At 49.2% G+C, this 22,534-nt stretch overlaps 1 protein-coding gene and 1 long non-coding RNA gene across 3 annotated transcripts; one reads left to right on the top strand and one right to left on the bottom strand.

The window, feature by feature from the left end:
• Nucleotides 1–7,681: 7,681 nt before the first annotated feature.
• Urad (ureidoimidazoline (2-oxo-4-hydroxy-4-carboxy-5-) decarboxylase) lies at nt 7,682–18,775 on the bottom strand. Of its 2 annotated transcripts, XM_038346131.2 has the most exons (4): nt 18,740–18,775; nt 18,396–18,553; nt 17,148–17,462; nt 7,682–8,449 (listed from the first exon to the last, which is right to left on the bottom strand). In XM_038346131.2, the coding sequence occupies exons 3-4, from the start codon at nt 17,320–17,322 to the stop codon at nt 7,947–7,949; spliced, it is 678 nt and encodes a 225-aa protein (XP_038202059.1). In that variant the 5' UTR covers nt 17,323–17,462; nt 18,396–18,553; nt 18,740–18,775; the 3' UTR covers nt 7,682–7,946. The 2 variants fall into 2 exon arrangements, with proteins under 2 accessions (XP_038202059.1, XP_041911845.1); XM_042055911.1 differs by lacking the exon at nt 18,740–18,775 and having other exon boundaries at nt 18,396–18,566.
• Nucleotides 16,956–21,336, top strand: LOC119825323. Its single transcript, XR_005287204.1, has 3 exons — nt 16,956–17,050; nt 17,582–17,697; nt 20,884–21,336. It is a non-coding gene; the product is annotated as an uncharacterized LOC119825323 (long non-coding RNA).
• Nucleotides 21,337–22,534: the final 1,198 nt, after the last annotated feature.

Here is a 22,534-nt window from a genome sequence, read left to right as displayed (position 1 = left end):
GCTCGCGAGAGGGCAGCGACCAGATCACAGCCAAATATTCAATCCTTTATTGTTAAAGAGCTTCCTCCTTCCAACCTGGTGCACTTTAACCTCCAATCACAGGTTCAAAGAATGAAATCAAGGGACTTGCAAAAAGTCTTGGGGGAGGTTGGGGGGGGAGAGAAAGGGGAAGAGGGAAGAGAGAGAGAGAGAGAGAGAGAGAGAGAGAGAGAGAGAGAGAGAGAGAGAGAGAGAGAGAGAGAGAGAGAGAGAGAGAGATCTTGGTTGGAATCTGGGTTTAGAAACAGGAGCAGTCTTGTTCATGCATTCGCAGGGAGGAGGCAGTCAAGAAATTCTTGTTCCCAAAGAGAAAAAAGAGAAGCCAGAAGCCAGAAGCCATTGCTTTGAGGACATTTCTGACCAACCAAGGAGGTGACTTGTGGATCTAAGACCAGGGTCACTCCTTCCCGCCCCCAGAATCAGAATGAAACTGACTGACGTCCCAAACAACCGTCAGCACTATTTTTATTTCCTTGCCAAAGATAAAAGATGGTTCTAGCTCCAGGCTGCGCCCTCGAATTCGTCTTGCACTTAGGATCTGAGTTCAGTTAAAGCAATTTATTTAAAAAATATTACTTTAAAGAACCGAACACCTCTAAAAAGCCATGATATGTTTGCCTATGACTTATCTTGGAAGGGAGTAATTGGTGGGGTCCGAAGAGATGCCTAGGATCTCAGTAAATTTTTACCCTTGAGCAAAGTGCTAGTTACAGGGTGTGTCAACCAATTACACTTGTACTTTTATTAAAAGTATTTAAGAGTTGAAAAATCAAGGAGCATGTTTCTGTAAACACCTACCCTGTTACTGTTGTCTTACATCATGCCTGTCTTAAAAAACCCTTTCTCCTGGAGCCTGAGAGATGTCTCAGCTAGAAAGAGCACGGGCTGCTCTTTGGATGGCCCATGTTCAATTCCCAGTACTCATATGATGGCTCACACAACTGTCCATAACTCCAGCCCTTGAGGCTCTGACACCCTCTTTTTACTTCATCAGGCACCAGACACATGAATGGTGCACAGACATACATAGGGACAAAAACACCCCCATAAAATAATAAAATAGGTCAATCTTTGAAAAACATTCAACTAGTTTAAAAGAGCACTTTCTCCTTTATAATGTAAAACCCTCTCTGCAGAAATCTGTTTTCTCATCCCAGGGAATGAAGAGGCCATCTGCTGTATTAATTACTACTCCTGAAAAGCAAGGGCTGGCATGGAGACCTGAACTGCTCTTCAGCAGAGCCTTTGGGGTGGGAGAAAGTCACCTGATTGCACTAGGCAACTTGGTGATGTTGGGGCCTCCACTTCAGAAGGGAGGTTACAAACCGCCCAGGCCCAAGCTAGGCAACTCTACCTTGCTCTTGCCAATGGTGTCTGGAACTCAAGATATTGATGGCGCTCCTTCAGGGAGCCCTTCTCTTGTGGGTCATGGGTTCTCTTGTCAAGGGCTTCTCTGGGTATGAGTCCTCCCTGGGGCACTTTCCAGGGCTCTTTATCTTCTTGGACCCCTGCCTCACGAATCTCCTACACCTGTGGGAACCTGCGTTCTTCCTACCCTTTGTATGTTGTTAGGAAGGTTAAAACTGGGGGGGGGGGGAGTGGCTGGATATTCAAGAGCTGTCCCTCAAGAGGCCAGGGATCCTTGTTACTCCTCCTTAAACCCTCCTGGGTGGGCACCAGGCAGGAACAAGAGTGCCATCTCTCTTTCCAAAAATCACACCTGGAAATAAATATCAAACCCTATTACAGAAGGCAAGAGCAGAAAGGGGTGTTCCCAGTCCCTATGGGGTGGCCAGAATGTGGGAGGTTAAGTAGTGGGCACTGCAGACTTTTGATCTTAGGAGTGTCTTCCTCCTCTTCCTGAGACTCAATACCTCTTTCCATCCTTCATGTCCCTTCCCAGGCTTAAGCTCTGGAAGCCCAGGCCCAGACCCAGGCTCAGCCTGTGTCTTTAGAATGCCTGCATTCTGGCATTTCTTTGAAACAATCACTTTATTAGGGACAGCCATTCCCCTCAGCCCTGTGGTGGCTACTTCCTGAGTTTTTATGGCCCAGACTGCCAGCCACTGGCTAATTGTCCCTGTTTTCCAGCTGTGTCTCTGTGCTCTGCCATGAAAAAAAAAAAAGGACTCCAGGTTGGGCATTACTAGGGGAGCAGGTAGGATTACTCTGCTCCCCAAGGCCAAGCAACAGGGGAGCCTGAGTTTTATTTGGGGTGCTTGAACACAGGAAAGGAAACCAGTACTAACAAAAATTGGTTTTCCTCCTTGCAAAACCTGGGCACCCTAGCAGTCATAGCCGGAGCATGGTGGCAGTGGCAGAGCCTGGGCTGTTGGGAGAGGAGAAAGGGGCTGATAGATCCTGTCCTTTGACAAGCTCTTCAGAGTGGAACTGTTACTAATCCTCCCATCCTCCAAGGCTGGGTTCCCCTCTCAGCCTAAAAAGGCCCAGTTGGGTCCCCCAGAGGGACAGGGTGGAGAGAAAGATTCTGACTTCTGTAGAGGTGGCAAATGGGAAGGAAGCCTGAGTGTCTTCTCACTCAGACAGTTCTAGAAGGATGGGGGTTGGTGGGCCTCGCCCTGTCCTCTGGAAATCCCCTCCAGGCTGAAGCAGGACCTCTAGGTAAGCGCTGACCCACAGCTCTGGCATAATACAGAGAAACAGAGAAAGGTGGGCAAAGCCTCCCTCCAGGCTCCCCTACTGTTGTGCTGAGACTACTGGAGAAGGGACCACTCTGGGTGTCCCCGAGTGCACGGTAGGTGGCTGCCTTCCACAGACTATTTCCTTCACCAGCCCTCCGTGTTGGGAAGGCATGAGTGGGAAGGGAAAAAAAGATCCCAGTAAATAAAGCCACAGGAAGACTGCGGGGACAGCCAACCTGGTTATCAAAGGGGTAACTCTTTGTTGCCCACAGTGTAGAGGTCATTCCACATTCCTTCAAGAGGGTCCCTTTGCAGGATTCAGGCTGGTGGCCTAAGCAGGGGCTCTGGAGGAGGAGGAGGAGGAGGAGGAGGAGGAGGAGGAGGAGGAGGAGGAGGAGGAAGAGAAGGGAGCTACCGGAAGGGGCGGGCTCCCCACCAGGCAGATGGGACACTCCTTAAACCCACAGATCACTGACCTGGCTCCCTCCCTGCTCAAAGGTCCTGCTGTTGGTCCCAGCTACAGAACCTCGCCTCTGTCACACAATTGTAGTTCCTGCAGCTGGAGAGTGGGTCACCCACCTAACACAAAGTAGGCTCTCTCTGCCCACCTTAGCGTCCTTTCTGAGTTCCACAAAGACAAGATGGACCTCAGTAATATGACCCACTCATCAAAAACCTGAATTCCCCAGGAAGAGCAAGAGAGAGTTCCTGGCGAGTTCTCTCAGCTTGTCAGGCAGAGTGCCTTAGGTCAACGTTCTAACACTACTTAATTGGGAGCTTGGGAATCTTTGAGCCAATGGCAATCCACTCACACAAAGAAAGACTCAATAATGCTTGAATTAACCCCAACAACAGCAACCGGCCCTGCGGCAACCCACTCAGCTAACATCTCAGGGAAGGAAATCAATAGCACTGTCCTTTCTCTAGGGCTTCCCCAGAGTCTGTCACCTGCCCAGCACACTAGGTGACAATGAGACCCAAGTGTCCATCCAGGGCTGCAAGGAGGTGCTGCAGCTGCTCAGCTGCCAGCAGAAACAGATGTGGTCTCAGCTGGCAAGTGAAGCACACTGGGTGCCGGTCCTCTCCAGCTAAGGAGAGCTCCCAGAATTCGCAGAGCATTGTGGGCTGGGATGCTCAAGCTTAGGGACCCAGCTGTCTTAAGCCTCTCCTGGAGGAACCACCCAGTGTTCTGATCCAGTGCAGGAGATACCGCCTGTTCTACTGTTCTGCCCAAAGTATATTCCCACAGCCAGAAGGTCTAAGAAAAGAAAACTGTTAAGGAAAGGGGGAAATGTTTGGCTTTAGCACTCTTTTTAGAATGTCTCTGCTCCTTGGATGAAAGTTTAATATTCGGAGTAACTTCTCTTTCTCTTTTGTTCTAAAATTGGTGCGTGGATGCTTGGAGTCAACATTGGGCAATTCCTTTGACTTCTGTGTGGTAGAGGAGAACAGAAACCGGCTAGAGCTTTTTGAAAGGGATGGATCTGAGGGTCTCCCAGGTTAGGAAACACCGGGGAGAGAGAGCTAATCTAAGCTCCCAGCAGAGAGCATTCCCAGTGCCCTGGCCTTCAGTTAGCGCCTCTTCACTCACCATTGTCTCAGCCTGGGATGACCTTTGCTTGTCATATGAAAATCTCTTCCAAAGAAAGCCTACTGGGCAAGTTTAATATGGCCAGGGCAGGAAGGGGCACAGACAAACCCGTGTCTCTCTCTCAATTCATATCCACTGACAGGCTGCCTTACCTGAAGCAGGGTGGTGGTGGTTGTTATGGTGGGTGATGATGGTGATGGTGGTGGTGATGGTGGTGGTGATGGTGGTGGTGGTGATGGTGGTGGTGGTGGTGATGGTGCCTGGTGATGATGGTGGTGGTGATGATGGTGGTGGTTGGTGGTGGTGTTGGTGGTGATGGTGGTGGTGGTGATGGTGGTGGTTGGTGGTGATGGTGGTGATGGTGGTGACGGTGATGGTGGTGGTGATGGTGGTGGTGGTGATGGTGGTGATGGTGGTGGGTGGTGGTGATGGTGGTGGTGGTGGTGATGGTGGTGATGGTGGTGACGGTGATGGTGGTGATAGTGGTGATGGTGATGGTGATGAAGATGATGGTGGTGATGGTGGTGATGGTGGTGGTGATGGTGATGGTGGTGGTGATGGTGATGGTGGTGGTGATGGTGATGGTGGTGGTGGTGATGGTGGTGGTGGTGATGGTGGTGGTGATGGTGATGGTGGTGGTGACGGTGATGGTGGTGGTGGTGATGGTGGTGGTGGTGATGGTGGTGGTGGTGGTGATGGTGGTGATGATGGTGATGGTGGTGGTGGTGATGGTGATGGTGGTGAAGATGATGGTGGTGATGGTGGTGGTGGTGGTGGTGATGGTGGTGGTGGTGGTGGTAGCAGTGGCAGTGGCACTTAGAACCTACACAAGTTGCCATTTTACAAAGACCAGAGAGGAGTGGAGATCCTCCCAAGGTCGCACAGCTATGCTCAGATCTCCAGCAATATGTCTGATCTTTGCCACATGCGGCAGTCTGTACAGATGTTAATTATTACTGTGTCTGTTGGTGCCACCCTGGAAACATCCCCAGTACAAAACCAGCTATCTGGATTAAGGACGGAGAACTCCCCGCCCTATAGGCAGCACAATGCCCGAGGGAGCAGTCAGGCTCTTGGATTGCTACAATGCTGATCCACATTCCAGACTGCTTTCTCGGGAGCACCTGCTTTCTTCCTAATCATGGAATACATTTCTATTCTAGTCTCTCCGACTGACTGCAAAGGTCTCCATCCACTTTTGTCTCATAGTAAACACTTTCTAGGGGGGGGGGATCTCCATTTTTTAATATCGCAACTGACATTCTGTGACTCAATTGGAAAGGTGTCCGTTCAAAAAACGAACAAAGGTTAGGCACGGAATATGTCTCTTCCCCGCTCCTCCCCTCACTAAATACCAGCTTCTTTAAAGCCCAAGGCACAGAATAGGTTTTTTAAGTGTTTTTTTTTAAAACCACCCACAGTCCCCAGTTACAAAGGTGAGCAACTAGCTCAGAAATGGGCTTCTGATTTCCAGGCTGAGCCTTGGGCTGAGGTCCCTTTACAGGAACACTGGGAACACTCGCCTGCTGGGCTCGGATGTTTTTGTAAGGAGCCTTAACTGTGGGGGAGGTGAGGAGCGAAGCACCCCCCCCCCGTGTGTGTGTGTGTGTGTGTGTGTGTGTACCCCGTGGTGAACTGTCTGGTTACCGATTGGAGTCAAAACACCCAGTCCTCAAATCCTTGGGCTGTCTGGTTCTTTTTCAGTCTCAATCTTTTTTTTTTTCCTTGACGAATTCGTAAATAAAATATTAATTGTTCCCATCAAATGCAAACCAGCTGTCCCTGAGCCCTCCTGGTGTTTGCTGGGTCTGCCCGACGGAGCGAGCACCTTGCGGAGCCTGTGGCGCGGGCTGGTCTCCCGCATGCTGCGCACCAGAAGGGGAAGGAACAAGGGGCAGCGCCAGGCACAGGCTTGCCACTGTTGGAGCCCAGACAAGGAGAAAGGGAACTGCGAGCCATCTCTCTGCAGCACCGGTCACCCGCCACCGGCCTCGGGCCTGGGGCGGGGGGGGGGGGAAGGCTTTGACACTGGGCTCCCTAGAAAGGGCCCTCAGGTGCGGCAACCATTCTTTCCCAGCTCCCCCTCTTCCTGCGTCGCGCGTCCAGCCCTGGCCTTAGGGCTGGGAAGAGTCCTTGAGTAGCCCTCTCTTGTCACCTCACCTCCACCTCCTTCCAAAGGGACGCCAACAACTGCCCAACCCGTGCCCTTTCCCGCAGGGGTAAAAGATTCGGGATAAGCTCTTGACGACGGCCGAAATGCAGTTATGTCACTAGTCAGACCCGGTCGTTCCTGAGAAGCACAGATTGCATCTATGATTCTAAAAATAGCCCTGGGAATCTTGTCCCGTCGGATTCTCTGCATCTTCGGTTTAGCAAATTTACATAAAGAGGGTGGATTCTGCATTTTAGGGCCCTTATCTAAGGGTTGGGTTTACCCCAGGGCTAAGCGGGATGCTTTGAGTATAGTGGATTTTGAGTCTTTGGCCTGGTGCTCCTGTCCCCCAGGTGGCCCACCATAGGGCGTTGATGGCAGGCGCCTTCCAAGGCATCCACTCCCCCACCCCCAGTTTCTCTTGCCCACACTGCTCAGGGACAGTGATGAGGTGACAGAAGAGGTAACAGGTTCCTTTCCTTTGATTCTGAGTGCTCCGGGAGGGGATTATTTCTGTGGACCATCACCTCCAGAACCCAAAGTTCTGGAAAAGGGAGAGAGCACATTTTGTTTTATTTGGTCGTTTGCTAATGGAAATCAACGCTGCTTCCACCTGTCTTGTTGCGGAAGTCATGCATGGTTTTGTTTTTTTTCTTGACCAAGAGAAGCCTAAGTACTATTCTTGGGACTCATTAATTCCCCTCCCCTCTCTGTCTGGTGGTGGGGGTGGGATGTTGTGGTGGTCTCTCCTGCTGGCGATGTTGCTTCTTCAGACACCACAGCAGGCAGACTGACTCTGGATCTCCAGGTTCCCGAATCTGACTTGTTCTATAGATTTCTATCGGCATCGTCCCTACCCCCATATTACCAGCACTATGGGATACCATCTTCATCCAGGGCTCCCCAACACCCAGGGCTGTCCAATGAGTATTGCTATTTTAATATTGGATGGCTCGCAGGGCTGTCCAGTCCACCACCAAAGGCTGACCTTTTGGAGGGACAAGGCTGACACTGGCTCCTGACCATCAAAACTTCCCAATTTGGGCACACACACACACACACACACACACACACACTGGCCTCTGCAGGGCATCTTCCCCAAGTTGGTAGTTGAGTAGGAGAACTCAACTCCCACTGCTAGATGATCACCTGGGACCAAAGCCAGTGTTTTAATCCCCCCTCCCAACCTCAGCTTTCATGAGTGTCTCTGAGTGAGACAGTCGCTTCTGCTCACGTGCAAATATCAGGTAAACCAAATGAAGTGGGAAAAGAAAAATCACTATGGAATACAAGACTCCCCTTTCAGTGCCTTTTGCATTGCCTGTTCCTGCTTAGCAGGAGAGAATGGGGGAGCCGGATGGGAGCTTTCAATCCGCTAAAGCTGTAGTGTCGGTAGACCGCAAGGCGAATGGAGAATTGAAGCAGCAATCTGGATAAATCCGGGGCAAAGCGCTAAACTCTCTAGAATTTTGACATAGTTTGGCGACGCGTGTTCATGTGGATGAGTGCACAAAGGATGCCTTCACTGCTCGTGTGATTGCTTCAATTCTCCACTTCCTTTGTGTGGGTGAGAGGATTGTCCTTCCAGGCCGGAGCCAACCTCCAGAGAAGGGTGTGCTGCGCCAAGTCCCCTCCGTGGCGCATCCTGCTGGCGTTCGGATCCCCAGTCCCGCAGCAGTTCCACCCTGGCGGGACCGGCGCCTAACAAATCCGCCAGGCGCAAGTGGCAGATCTTCTTCACCTCGCCCAGGGCGGTGCGCAGCTCGGACTCGGGCTGGCAACGCAGCCGGCGGGCTAGCTCCTGGGACACCGCGGCGCGGTCGCTCAGGCGCACAGCTAGCACGAACGGAAAACCGAAGCGCTCGCGGTACTGCGCGTTGAGCTGCTGCAGCCGCAGCCGGTCGTCTGCGTCCAGGCTGGTGAAGCCCGCTTGGCTCTGCTCCCGCAGCGACTCGGCGGTGAGCGTGCCCTGCTGCAGATCGCGGCCCGCTAGGTCCGGGTGACAACGTAGGATGCCCTCCTGGCCTGCGGAGAAGCACAGACACGCACCGGCAGAGGGTTACTCCCTGCGCTTCAGAAAGCCAAACTGGGTCCCTGGGTAGTGGTGTCCCTCTCCAATAACGGGATGCGGGTCCCTCCGTCCCCCGCCAGGACCCGGGGGCGGGGCGCGAGTGACAGGTTTGGCCTTTCAGACCTAGGGGATCCTGGACTGGAGGGGGGCGGGGAGGGAAGGAGGGAGAGAGAGAGAGAGAGAGAGAGAGAGAGAGAGAGAGAGAGAGAGAGAGAGAGAGAGAGAGAGAGAGAGAGAGAGAGAGAGAGAGAGACTGGGAATTTACGACCTGCTCTGGGAGAACAGGGAAGCGATAAGAAGTCCTAGCTACTCCTATCTTTTCAAAGTCCTTTGCTCTCAGGGGGGCTTTGATGTTGAAAGGGGGCCGGATGCGAAGGCCTGAAGACTTCCGCCAAAAGTCCTGGAATGGGTTTCGTTCTGCCTCAGAGAACAGGCAGGAGCGAAGTGGGTCCATGGGGCTTTACAAATAAATGCTTAGATTTTTGTGACTCTAAGTGTGAGTTCTGGGTCTCTGGGATGAAACAGTCAAAGAACCTTGCGGGCTAACAGAAAAGAAACCCATCTCACCGAAATCCTTCCGCTCTTGATGAAAGCGGCTTGCCTTTTTATTGTTTTGGTTCTTTCTTTGTTTAGTTGTTTTGTTTCTTTAATTATAATCACTCTGGGGTTGTGTTGTTACTCCTTCTCTGTCTGACTTCAGATCCCAAAAGAGCCCGCGTGGGCGGAAACTCATTCTTCTAGGCCTCTCGCTTTGGGAAAGTCTAGCGGTTGACGCCCGGGGTTCTAATTTAAGGGGACTCCCGGCCGTCCTGGCAGGTCGTGTCGTTTAAACACTGTAAAGAACGCGAATTGAAATTCTCTGGCTAGACAAGATCTCAAATTTGCCCAGGAGGGCGGCCCTCCGTAAAAGAAGGGCAGTGACCCTGATTTACCGATTATGGAGAACTAAAGATAACTCATTTCCCCATACCCTGGCACCTAACGCACAAGCAGTTCATGTTCATAGCAAGTCCAGGAAAACGGAACTATGAGATGCAGCTGCCTTTCTATTCCATCTCCACAAAGCAGGTAGGTGTCTCTCTCCCTTTGGCAGTGGGAATAGGTGCGGCTTTGTTGGAAATGGGAAATGATTAAAACACCCTTTAGTAAGTTGTATCTCAATACTCACAAAGAGGAAAACCCCCTTTAAATATGGTGCAACCTCCCCTTCCCCAAAAGTTTCCCCCCACCCCGCCCCCATAACAGGATGGAAAGTAAGAGCCAGCGGCACCAAAGCAAATCCGTGGCCTGTGCTCTGCATACCCGGAACTCCAGCTCCAGGGGATCCAACAATATCTTCTGGCCTCCTTGGGCACCGCGGCGCACAAAGGAGTGTCATACAATCACACCCACATAAATAAAAGTTAAATCCATTTTAGAAAAGAATATTGAGCAAAGGCTCAGAAAACAAACGTCAGTTCATCTGCCTAAGGTCACTGAGCTGCGCACCTGTACACAGTTCGCTCTAAGCCCATAGGCCCCTTTAATGACTTGCCTGTCTCTGCAAGGCTAAGAGGAGTTGGTCACCAATTCCATTCTCCCTTCCTCCCCGTCATGGGTATCCTAATGCTAGACCACCAGGCTCGGGAGTAGTTCTCTCTTCTGCAGTCGAGAGAGCTTTCCGTGTGGTGCGAAATGTGTGTGTTAAATTTCCCACCTGGGAGGCCAGGGGCTGGCGGTTGCCACGCCACTCAGAACAGGTTCTCCCCACATCCATCCAATCCCAGGATGGGCAGACAGCCTTGGCTGCTCCAGGGGCGCTACAGGGGTGTCGGGCACATTTACGCTACTAAAAGACTGCGCACCCACATCGATCCTCTCTTGTTCAGAGTTGAAACAAGCAGCCTCTGGGCCCCCTCGCCCAGGAAGATCCAATTGCTTTACTGCCTGTGCTCCCGAGTCAGTTCAGGCTGCCATCGAAGCAGTTATGGGTGGGCTTCACGGGAGTGGGAAGTCTTCCCCCTCCCCCAGGAACCTGCTCTTGCGCATGCGTGGAGCGGATGTGGGCTGCCTAGCAGCGCCACCCCCCCCCAAACCTTCTTGCCCTTACACCTCACTTCTCACTCCTCCTAGGTTTATCTTCCCCTCTTGAAAGCATCGCCTGGGTTAATGTTTGCCTAGGAGTGAGATGTGTTTTCCACTCTTGCAGAGAAGACAAGAAGGGGGAAGAGAAAAGAGGCCTAGAATAGAGCAGAGCAAAGGGCAGAAGAAAATTACGATAAATTAGCGGAACCGAAATTTACACACACACACACACACACACACACACGCGCGCGCGCGCGCGCGCCTTTCGGCGGCACACACAAGAAAGAACTGGAATGGTAGCCTACCAGAAGAAATAAAGCTGGCTGGCTTGCCCAGTCACGGTCCCCACCTTAGCCTCTCCAAATCACTGGGCCCTTGGGTACTGCAGAGGCTAGCGCCCATCTGCCTACGGATATACAGCAAGGGCCTTCCCTAGTTCCCATCGGCGCTGTATCGCCTTCAAGGTACCCACAGCTGCAGCCATTAATCCCAATAGGAGGCTGGAGACTGGAAGTCAGCTTGCATTCCTGAGTCTCCCCTACGTGGGTGGCCCAGTGCCCGGCAGTCTCTGGCACCCTCGTTTGTTTCATAACATCGCATGGAAACTCTGATTTCCCCAGCTGTGTCACTGGGTGTCAGGTGCGAGGAGCAGGTAGGTATTGCTCACTGGGAACAGAGGGCAGCCGCACCAAGAAGACCAGGGCTGACAACAGGGCCCTCTGAGCAAGCGGCAGCTGCCTAGAAGCCCATTGTGGTCCTCCTGTGCCCCTTTGTCTACACCAGTCATGGGCCCGCCACTCCTGGCACAAGGGATGGTCTTGTGTCATCTACTAAAGACCAACTCCTTCACCCGTGTTCTTTTTTTTTTTTTTTTTTTTTTTGGTTTTTCATGACAGGGTTTCTCTGCAGCTTTTTTAGAGCCTGTCCTGGACCTAGCACTTGTAGACCAGGCTGGCCTCGAACTCACAGAGATCCGCCTGCCTCTGCCTCCCGAGTGCTGGGATTAAAGGCGTGCGCCACCACCGCCCGGCGATTCACCCGTGTTCTTAAACACACACACACACACACAGAGTTATTTTTAAAGGATACCTTTTATTTGTTTGTTTGTTTATTTAATAGTATGATTTTTTAAACTATTTCATGTGCATTGGTAAAACGATGTCAGATTCTCTTGAATTAGAGTTACAGACAGCTGTGAGCTGCCATGCGTGGGTGCTGGGAATTGAACCCCGGGGTCTTCCAGAGGAGCAGTCAGTGCTCTTAACCCCTGACTTATTTTTAAATTTTCGTGTGTTTACACACGTGCATGCACAGAAGCATGCACACTTGCCTCCTATTGAGGCATCTAATCCCCTGGAACTGGTTAGAGGTGATTGGTTGAGAGCTCTGGTGTGGGTGCTGGAACGAACAGAACTCAGCTCCTCTGCAAGAGCAGCATTAGCTCTTGACCTCTGAGCCACTTCTCTAGCCACAGTGTTCTTTTGGTGACAGTCTCACCTAGCCAAGGCAATGCCCTTGTTTGCCTGGTCTTCCTCCCAAGTGCTGGAATTACATGTATGCGCTACCCACACTGAGTTTCACGTGTGGTTTCTTTGTTTTGAATTGTGTGTGTGTGTGTGTGTGTGTGTGTGTGTGTGTGAGAGAGAGAGAGAGAGAGAGAGAGAGAGAGAGAGAGAGAGAGAGAGAGAAAGAGAGAGAGAGAGAGATGTGGGTGCCATGCACTTTTCTCTTGCTCAGTTTCAAGGCAGCCTCTAGGTCCCCTTGCCCCAGGGGCTCCTGTAGCTTTACCGTGCATGCTCAGGGGTCAGTCCACAGCGCTTCCACCTGTGGTGTCTGTGTGCGCGTGCGCATGTGTGTCACGTACCTGTGGATGCCCTTGCAGGCAAGAGACATCTGATCCCATAGAACTAGATTTCCAGGTGGTTTTGAGCCACTCAGGGTGCTGGGAACTGAACTGGGATCCCATGCAAGCGCAATAAGCGTTCTTAATCACTGCGCCATCTCTTCAGCTCCTGGTTTTGGTGTCTTGAGTTTACTTGTGATTTTTCTTCTCAGATGTCACATCTACAAGGTCATGCATGCCTTCCTACACCCTCCCCATTCCGCAGTGGGGAGCCACTGAGAACCACTCTTCCCAAAGACAGAGCTAAAGCCCCCATGGAGCTCCTGGCTTCCCTCCAGGTTTTTCTTATTTCTCTGGCCGTCTCACTTCCACATTGTTCACTCCCGCGCATCTCCATCCAGGTCTCTCTATCAAGTCTCTGACCCCTCCCACAAACCAATCTGCCCTCTCCAGAGTCAATTAAGGACAGCAGTCTAGCCTGAGCCCACGGGCCACGCTCTGGCATCGTCCCTCCTGCTTCATGTGCCTGTCCTTGTGTGGCTCAGCCCAGACGTTAGCACTAGAAGGAGTGGGACTCGCCTCTCCCTTTCTTATTTACAGAGTAAGTGTTCTTGTCTAGGGGTTTTCTTTTGTTCTGTTAAATTTTTCTTCAGAGACAGGGTTTCTTGTAGTCCAGGCTGGCTTCAGACTCCATATGTGGCTGAGGATAACCTTCCTGCATCCATCTCCCAAGTGCTGGGCGGACTTTGTGCCTGGATTATGCTGTGTCCTGGGAACCAAACCCAAGGCTTCCACATCCTAGACAACCTCTCTGCCGGCCAACCAAACTCCCTCTCCTACTCTACCATCCTGTCCGTGTTTAAATCTTTATAGTCTCGTGCCAGGGGTTACCCTCAGGCTCCCCTGCTTGCTAAGCACACACTCTGCCCCTGAGCCACACCCCCAGTCAGTCATGCAGTTTTAAGTACAGTAAGTACTTAAAGTAAAAGTAAAGTTTACTTAAGTAAGTAAAGTAAGTTCTTTCATGACCCCAAGATCTAGTTTGTCCTTAGTGTCACCTTGTTCCCTTCCCCTTATCCAGCAGCACACACAGCATCTTCATTTCAGTTCTTGCTAGAACCAGAACGAACAAGATCCCAGTTTTTTGCTTTTTGTCTTCTGTACCCCAGAAAATTACAGCACCCCCACACAGCCACTCAGACAAGGTACTGAGGGGTTATCTTTAGCATTTATTGATTTTGATCTCTCTCTCTGGCAAACCCACCTACCTAAATCTTGTTGGCTTTAGCTCTCTCTCCTGGCCAGCCAGCAGCTCTCACCATCCCCACTACTACAACCACAGTACAAACAACCTGTATTGGTATGGCAAAGATAGAACACACACACACACACACACACACACACACACACGGTGGAAGGTGCTAGAGACAAAGACAGAGAGAGGAGAGAGAAGAGAGAGACAAATAAAGACAGAGAGACAAAGATGGAGAGAAACTGGCAGAGACTGGAGAGAGAGAGAGAGAGAGAGAGAGAGAGAGAGAGAGAGAGAGAGAGAGAGAGAGAGAGAGACTTGTTGCTGTAGGTTTGAGTTGGCCTAAGAGCTCCTGTGGTTTCAACCTCCCTTCCCTTCCTTTCCTTTACCACAGCTGCCACCTATGCTTAGGACTGTAAGAGTTAATAGGTTAGACGTGCTAAATTAGCAGGTGGGGCTTGGGCCCAATAGTAATCCTCTCCTGCCATCTAGTGGCCACTATACATCATAGTTTAACTTAAAGGAGAGGGCAACCTCACTTTTATTCTAAAAATCCAGTTTTCTGTCAAAGGTAGAAAGTTTTTTTCCTCTTCTCTTTCTTTTTCTCTTTCTTTCTTTTTCCCTCCCCCTTCCTCCCTTCTTTCCTCCCTCCCTCCCTCCCTCCCTCTCTTCCTTCCTTCCTTCCTTCCTTCCTTCCTTCCTTCCTTCCTTCCTTCTTTCCTTCCTTCCTTTTAAAAGATAACCCATGAGGCTGGAGAGATGGTCCAGAAGTTAAGAGCACTGGCTGCTCTTCCAAAGGACCTGGGTTCAATTCCAGAGGACCCAGCACCCACATGGCAGCTCACAACTGTCTGCAACTCCAAGATCTGACACCCTCACACAGAAGTACATGCAGGCAAAACATAAAATGAGTATAAAACAAAAATAAATAATTTAAAAAGTGTAACCCAAACAAACCCTTTTTCTAGGAATAACACTGTGTTTCATCCACCCCCACCCCTTAGCCCCGTGATACTTCATTTTTATCACTTTGACACAAACTAACTCGTCATCTGTGAAAAGGAAACCTCAATCAAAGAATTACTTCCATTAGATCAGTCTGTGGCCAAGTCTGCAGGGCACTTTCTCTTTCTTTTCTTTCTTTTCTTCTCATTGCTTCTTTGGTTTTTTGAGATGGGGTTTCTCTTTGTAGCCCTGACGTCTAGGAACTCGCTGTAGACCAGGCTGGCCTCAAACTCACAGAGATCCCCCTGCTTCTGTCTTCTGGGATTAAAGGTTATGCACTGCCTGGCTTTTGGGGCATTGTCTTAATTGACTAGGGAGGGTCCAGCCCACTGTGGGTGGCGCCATCTTCCTTAGGCAGCTGGGCTTGAACTGGATTAGGAAGGAAGCAGAGAGAACCAGAGACAGCAAGCTCATAAACAGTGTTCCTCCATGGTCTCTGCTTCAGTTTCTGCCTCCAGTTTCCTGCCTTGAGCTTCTTGCCCCAAATTCCCTCCACATGGACTGTGATGTGGAAGTGTAATTCATACAAACCCTCTCGACCCCAAATTGTTAACAGCAACAGAGACATAAAGTAAGGCACTCCCTTTAGGTCATTTCTACCCTTAAACTGCAAAGATTCTATTACCAAGTTTGTTCCTTGTTGTCCAAAGGCAAAAGATTGTACAGGGGTATGAGAACCTGAGTCCCCAGCACCCCGGTCAAAAGCCTTGCTTGGCTGCCCATTCCAGTGTTGAAGGTGGGTACAGGCAGATTTTTCCAAGGCTTGCAGGACATTCTGGCTAAAACAAACTTTGGGTTCAGTGAGAGACCCTGTCCCAAAGGAAAAAAGCCGAGAGAAAGGGGAAGACACCTGAAGTTCTCCTCTATGTGTGCACCTACCCCATGTGTGTGCACACAGACATATACCACATACAGCACATGTGCATGCATGTGTGAGTGCATACACACACGCGCGCGCTTGCACACACACACACACACACACACACACACACGCACACCTTTCTAATTTCGTTTTTAGATTATCTAGAAAATCCTCCAGAAGTCGTGGGATTGTCTTCTAGTTTGGTCATTTTCTTCAAAAACGTTTAGATTGGGGTCAAGAGATAGCTCCGTGGTTAAGAGCACTGGCTACTCTTGCAGAGGACCTGGGTTCAGTTCCCAGCACCCACATCAGGTGGTTCACAATGGCCCATAACTCCAGTTCCAGGGGCTCTGATACCCACTTCGGGTTCCACAGACACCTGCATTCACGAGGCACACAAGAGATACAGTCTGTCACACGCACAGTTACATAAGGAAATTAATTTAAAAAAATCATGTTGGATTCATTATTTTAAAAACAGAGCCTTAAAAGACATTGAGTTACTAGTTGTTGTTGGTTTTCCTCTGATAGAAACAATGTGGAAGGACTGAATGTAGCTCAGTGAGTACTGGGATTATGGGCTAGGGCCACTATGCCCTATCAGTTTGAGATAGACGCACCCTTAGATTTTTATGTTTGCCTGCATAGTCTGTGCACCACATGTGTTCGTGATGGCCACCAAGGCCAGAAGAGGACATCAGGTTTTTCCGTTCAGAGGCATTTGTGACAGCTGTGTGGGTGATGAGACTCGGTCTCCAGGCCCCTGGGAGAGCAGCCAGTGCTCTTACCTGCTGAGTACTCTCCAGCCCTCGGCTTGATTTTGTAACGTTACCCCCATTCTTCCTAGGTAAGTTCTCTTATGAGGACATCCAGGTGAGGAGGGGAAGTCCCTGGCCATCGCAGTTGTCCTGAAGGCAGCAGTGTGTGCCTGTCCCTTTGTGAGACCACAGGGTCACCCTCCTGCCTGAAGCCCCCAAGAGCGTGTCAGACTTATTCTGGAATCCGAATAACGCGTGAGCAAGGACTTCATGCCTTTGGCCTCTGTGCCTTTTGGGCACTAATCAGTCTGAACTCCTACTTTCTCTTCTCCCCACCTCGCGGCCCCAAATGCTTCAGGGCTTTCTCTCTCCCAGGAACATACCACCTGCTTCAGCGTCTTTTCTTTCCCCCACAGAGCCTTGGATCTGAGTGCATGTACTTTCCTTATCTGGTCCAAACTGACTTTCTTTTGTAAAGGAGCCAGTTTTGCATTCCCATTGGGGTCCCTGAGATATATTCGCTGCCTAAGATATATTTGCTGTCCTCTCTCTTGCACCCAGAGCACTGCCAAGGCGGACCCTGGGTGGCTGAAAGGGGCCAGCTTCAGACTGCCCTTTGGCCTCTAACACACCAAGGCCTTTGCCCCGGTCCCGCTCGTGACCTCCAGGCTCTAATGTTCGCCACGCTGTCTTACCGGACACACTCTTGGCTCTACTTAGAGCCTAGCACCTTGAGAGGCTGACCCTTCCAATAAAACCAGCAAGATAACTGTAAGTATAAGCAACAGGGGCTAAACAAATCTAAAATATTTTTTTCTATACAATATTGGAAATCGCTTTGTGCGCACGGGCTGGAAGGAAGTCTTACCTGACCTTGAAAGAGCATCGATAAAATCAAAAAAGTGTTTTTCCAAGTCTTCTGAGCCAAAGAATGGACGCTGGGACCAAACAGCAGCTGCGACCAGAGGACATTTTTCAATGACATTCCCAAACACATCCACAAATTCACCGAAGCCCATGGAGTTGACTGTCTCCATGTCCATGGCTGAGATTCTGCTCTCCTCCAGTGAGTAGCACCGACTCTTCCTTGCAGGCTTGTATTTGCTGATCACACAAGCTCACCTTGTGCAACACCAGCCGAGCTGGGTTAAATGCCTCTGGGAGGAGCCTGTCCAGAATGTTCCTGCAATGCGTAAACACTGGTTTAAGGGTTTCCTTGGTGCTAGGGGGAGATATATGTGCTGGGGACAGAACCCACATGTGCTAGGCAAGCATTCTATCACTGCGTTTTATTCCACCCAGGCTTAAGGCCATGGACAAGAGAGCAGGGACTTCTGCATAAGGAAAGTTCCCGAGCAAGTCTGGCTATCATCAGAGCCAGCCAGAGGATGTGAGACCCCCTGAAACTGGAGTTACAGGTGATCATGGATCAGCACGTGGATGCTGGGAAAAGAACCAGGGTTGTTCCTGGGAAAGCTTTACTTGGAAATTCAGGCAGGTCACAGGTCCACCTACTTGGAAGTTGATTTCTCATCTTTCGTTGCTGTTGCTCTAGAACAATGACTCTCAACCTTCCTAATGCTGTGACCTTTTAATACAGTTTCTCATATTGTGGTGGCCCCCAACCATAAAGGATATCATTGCTACTTCATAACTGTAATTTTGCTATTGTTATGAATTGCAATGTATCTGATCTGCGAACCCTGTGAAAGGGTCATTTGACCCCAAGGGGGGTTTTGACCCACATGTCAAGAATCACTGCTCTAGAGGCTAGGTACCGTGTTTTAATCTTTAATCTTTAATGCTCAACACAACAGATCATTAGTGCATATAAAACAGGGTGAGGTGTCTCAGGGGGAGTTCTGCCTCCTTGTGTGTTATTTTTTCCTTTTTTTTTTTTTTAAAAAAGATTTTTTTTATTTACTTGTTTATTTTTGTTTTATCGAGGCGGGGTTTCACTGTGTAGACCAGGCTGGCCTCGAACTCCCTGAGATCCTCCTGCCTCTGCCTCCCAAGTGCTGTGATTAAAGGTGTGCGTCCCCACTGTCCGGCCTCATTTTTATTTTTTAAATTAGGTGTATTCTATGTGTGTACACACGTGAGTGTCGGTACCTACCTAAGAGGGTGTCAAATCTGCCTCCAGGTTCCGCCAGTTTCAATTCTTTCAATGGTAACCTCCCCCAGGTTGTTTTGGTTAAGTGTTTTTCCACAGGAGCAGTGAAACAGACGACAGTGTGGCCGAAGAGTTCAGCTAAGGCTATTACCAGGAGAGTCCTTCGCGGAAAAAGAGCATAGGAAAGATTAGGAAGGAATACCAGAGACGGCGAGGTTGGGGCCCCAGACAGGAAGGCACCCACTGTAGAGGGTGTGAGGATGAGGAGAAGGGGTACAGGAGGCTCTGATCTCAGGGGGACCTCAATAAGTGTTGGAATAGGGGCAGCACAAGAATTTCTCAGTTACCGTGAATCCAGAAACGATTGCACCCCGGGTAAATTATCTCCAAAGGCTTTTCTTTCACTATTTGTCTTTCCAGAAACCAAGGGGCGGTAACTAGTCAGGCATGGTGTTTGGAACTCCGTTTAGAAACGGTGGTGCTCGGGCGCCATCTGCTGGCACAATCGCCGTAAAGCACTTCTGGAAGGGATTGCCTTAGCCCAGACTCCTCTTAGAGGATGTTGGGGTCATTCATTATGCAGGTCTAGGCTACCATGTTGTTGATATCAGATGGGTGCTGCCTCGCTGTATTGCCTAGAAGCAGGTATCTTGGTTCTCTCTGGCTCTTAAATTCTTTCTACAACTACGTTCCTGGTGTCTCCTGGGACTTGGGTGTAGGAATTGCATTGTGTACGCACCAGGGGCTGGGCACACCAGGGTCACTTATTCTCTGCATTTTGACCAATTGTAAAGGCAATCAAGGGCTAAACACATGTAATAGCGGTACATATGTACCGCTAAATGGATTCAGTAGGGTGTGTGTGTGTGTGTGTGTGTGTGTGTGTAAAACAATAGTTATAGGAGATGTCAGTTATGAACTTGATAGGCAGTGGGGGTGGGACATGGGAGGACTTAGAGGGGGAAGAGAGAGGGGTAAATATAAAATTCTGAAAAACGTTTAAAGTGGGAAGTTATGGCAAGCAGTACTCTTGTTACTGCCCAGTTGAGTACCTCTTATAGTGTAGTCAATAAACCTTTCTTTTAAAAAAAAAAAAAAAGAAGCCGGGCGGCGGTGGCGCACGCCTTTAATCCCAGCACTCGGGAGGCAGAGGCAGGCGGATCTCTGTGAGTTCGAGACCAGCCTGGTCTACAAGAGCTAGTTCCAGGACAGGCTCCAAAGCCACAGAGAAACCCTGTCTCAAAAAACCAAAAAATAAATAAATAAATAAATAAAAATAAAAAAAAGAAAGAATGAAAAGAAAAGAAAAGAAAAGAATGAAGAGGGATCCCATCAGGGACACAGCTTGACCCTAACTAAAGTGACCATGAGGATAATCCCAATTTCACTTTCTGTGAAGACACCACAAACCTCTCCCCAACACGGCCAGAAGCATATTTAAATGTTATTAGTTTGAGAATGAGCAACCATGGTGACCAAGGACTGTGTTTACGCAGGACATCAGCAAAATGAGGAGCGTTAGAAAATATTAAACAGGTGGAACAACCCTTACTTAGAATGGTGGAACTGAATTCTAAATCTGCCGTGATTGGAGTATTTTCGTACATATAATTTACAAAATCCATTTCCGTCTCATGTGTGCCTTATGTGCACAGCCTGATGGTAGCTCGGTGTGATAATGTGAGCTCCCCTTCACCCTAGCTTCCAGGGGCCAGGCATGGAATTTTCCGTATGTGACGGTTCATGTTCCGTGAGTTCTGATTGATTCTGGGCTTCAGGGTTGGGGATTAGGGATGCTCACTGCATAACACAAATACATCTCTGAAGAACAAGTCTACTGTGCTTTAGAAACAGGATTTCTGGGTTTATTTCATGTTTCTGTATATGCTTGAATGTGGGTACACCATGTGCATGTAGCGGCTCTGGAGGCCAGGAGAGGGTGTCAGATCTCTTAGAACCGGGGTTACAGGCGATTGGGAGTTCCCAGGCATAGGTGCGGGGAATCAAACTCAGGTCCCTGCAGGAGCTACGGACTATTAACTGTCTCTCCAGGCCCAAGATTGTGCTTCTTAAAAGAAAGAAGTATTTGGTAGTATAAATAGACTCTGATATCATTATTATAACACTCACAAACAAGAGACTTCATTTTCTTTATTTAGAATGATCAGATTTAGTGAAATAGAGGAATATTATAAAAACAGTTTTTCTTTTTTATTGATTTTTTTTTATTGAGCGCTACATTTTTCTCTGCTCCCCTTCCTGCCTCTCCCCTCCCCTTCAACCCTCTCCCAAGTTCCCCATGCTCCCAATTTACTCAGGAGATCTTGTCTTTTTCTACTTCCCATGTATATGAGATCCACGTCTGTCTCTTTTGGGATCCTCATTGTTGAAGAGACTTCATTTTCATGGAAATGAAGTCCTTTGGTAATTTCAATGTTGCACCCGAGGAAGCGACTCCAGGTGTAAATTGAGTGTTTGACTCCACCCACAGAGATGTCATGGACAGAGTGTGCACCTATCCTGGACAGAATCACTTTGGGAGAAGAGAGAAGATTGCTGGAGTTAGCACATCAGCATTCGGCCTCTCATTGCTGTCAGCACACACCTCATGACGAGCATTTCAAGAGGCTTTGCCGAATGCCTGGAGCTCTGCTGTCTCCTCCAGTTCCATCAAAACCACGGAAAACTATAAATCGAAAAAGACCACTGGTGGTTAACGTAGAGAGAAGGCAAAGCCAGCAAAACCCTCAGCTGTGCCTTGAAGTTGAGAGCCAGGCTGGGGTCCCACGCTAGGTTCTCAGAGCCAGGTGTGAAGGCCAGGGTGGAGGAGTGAGACAGGCACTTGGGAAGCTGAGGCAGGAGGATCCTGAGTTCAAGGCCAATTTGGGGTACATAATAAAACCTTGCTCCAGCAAGGTGGTGGTGCACACCATTAATCCCAGCACTTGGGAGGCAGAAACAGCTGGATTTCTGAGTTTGAGGTCAGCTAGCCTGGTCTACAGAGCAGAGGGAGTTCCAGGATCACCAGAGCTGTGACACAGAGAAACCCTGTCTCAAAAAACCAATAATAATAATAATAATAATAATCTTGTCTCAAAATAAAGTAATTTTTTAAATGAGAGAGGTATTTCCACACTCATGTTCTCAGCGGCGATTTTAACAGTCAACTAGAGGCTGAGGCAATCCAAGGTCTGTTGACAGATCAATGGCCAAATGAAACATGCTATGTACACATAGTAGAATATGGAACCCTAAAAGGGAAGAGAATTTTCACACATTGACATATGGATGGGTCTTGAGGACACTGTGCTGCATGAAATAAGCTAGACACAAAATGACAAACTCTGAAGGGGTCAGACTCACTGCATCAGAACATGAAATGGTGCCTTCAAGGGCTTGTGGGTTTGAGGGACCCAAGGTGTTTAACAAACAGAGCTTCAGAAGTTCAAGGTCATCCTCAGTTACATAGTAAATCTGAGTCCAGCCTGGGACACAAGAGGTCCTGTCTTAGGACAAAACGAGATCTAAAAGACAGAACCTAGTGGCATCCAGCAATGCTAGGGGTCAAAGCATGCCAAATGTATAAGCCCATGGGTTGGAGGCTGCTCAGTTTCAAAAGATCAATAGCCAATGGGGAGAAAAGGGAGATACAAGGAGCAGAACGGATATGGCCACAGCTGTCCTCAGCCTGGTGGACTCGGGTACCTTTAATAGTCTGATGAAAGGTGGACCTTCTGCCAGATGTGAGGATGCATGCTATTAACCCCAGCATCCCAGGTTTGAGGCCAGCCTGGGCTACATAATTAGTGCAAAGACAAACCACAACACGAAAGCCTCTCCCAGAATGCAACTGCTCAAGAAAAAAAACATGAAAACACATGCAGAAGGCCAAGAGCTCCGGTTAGGGCCTCCCCTAAACAGTATGAATAAAGGCTCAAAGACCACCATTTCTATAATAGAAAGTTTATTTCCATCCATAAAATATATCACTAAACAGATGAAAAAGTTACATATTAGTTTAAAACATAGATTTTTAAAAATCATATTTAGCTTCTCCTTAGCAAAAAATGTTTTTTTTTAAAATTTTGTCTTGTTTTATGTATTTACAAGAATATACTATATTTTAGATACATGGTTTCCCC

Source organism: Arvicola amphibius, chromosome 10 (genome assembly GCF_903992535.2).
Source record: "Arvicola amphibius chromosome 10, mArvAmp1.2, whole genome shotgun sequence".
Taxonomy (NCBI): domain Eukaryota; kingdom Metazoa; phylum Chordata; class Mammalia; order Rodentia; family Cricetidae; genus Arvicola; species Arvicola amphibius.
The sequence above is the reverse complement of the archived record's forward strand: the minus strand, read 5'-3'. Positions and strand labels throughout refer to the sequence as shown.

What these genes read in the sequence shown, in the direction of transcription:
- Urad (XM_038346131.2), bottom strand. Translation starts at nt 17,322, where the DNA reads ATGGACATGGAGACAGTCAACTCCATGGGCTTCGGTGAATTTGTGGAT. An exon ending in CGATGCTCTTTCAAGGTCAG is followed by an intron (nt 8,450 to 17,147) that starts GTAAGACTTCCT and finishes GCTTCTCCGCAG; the next exon opens with GCCAGGAGGGCATCCTACGT.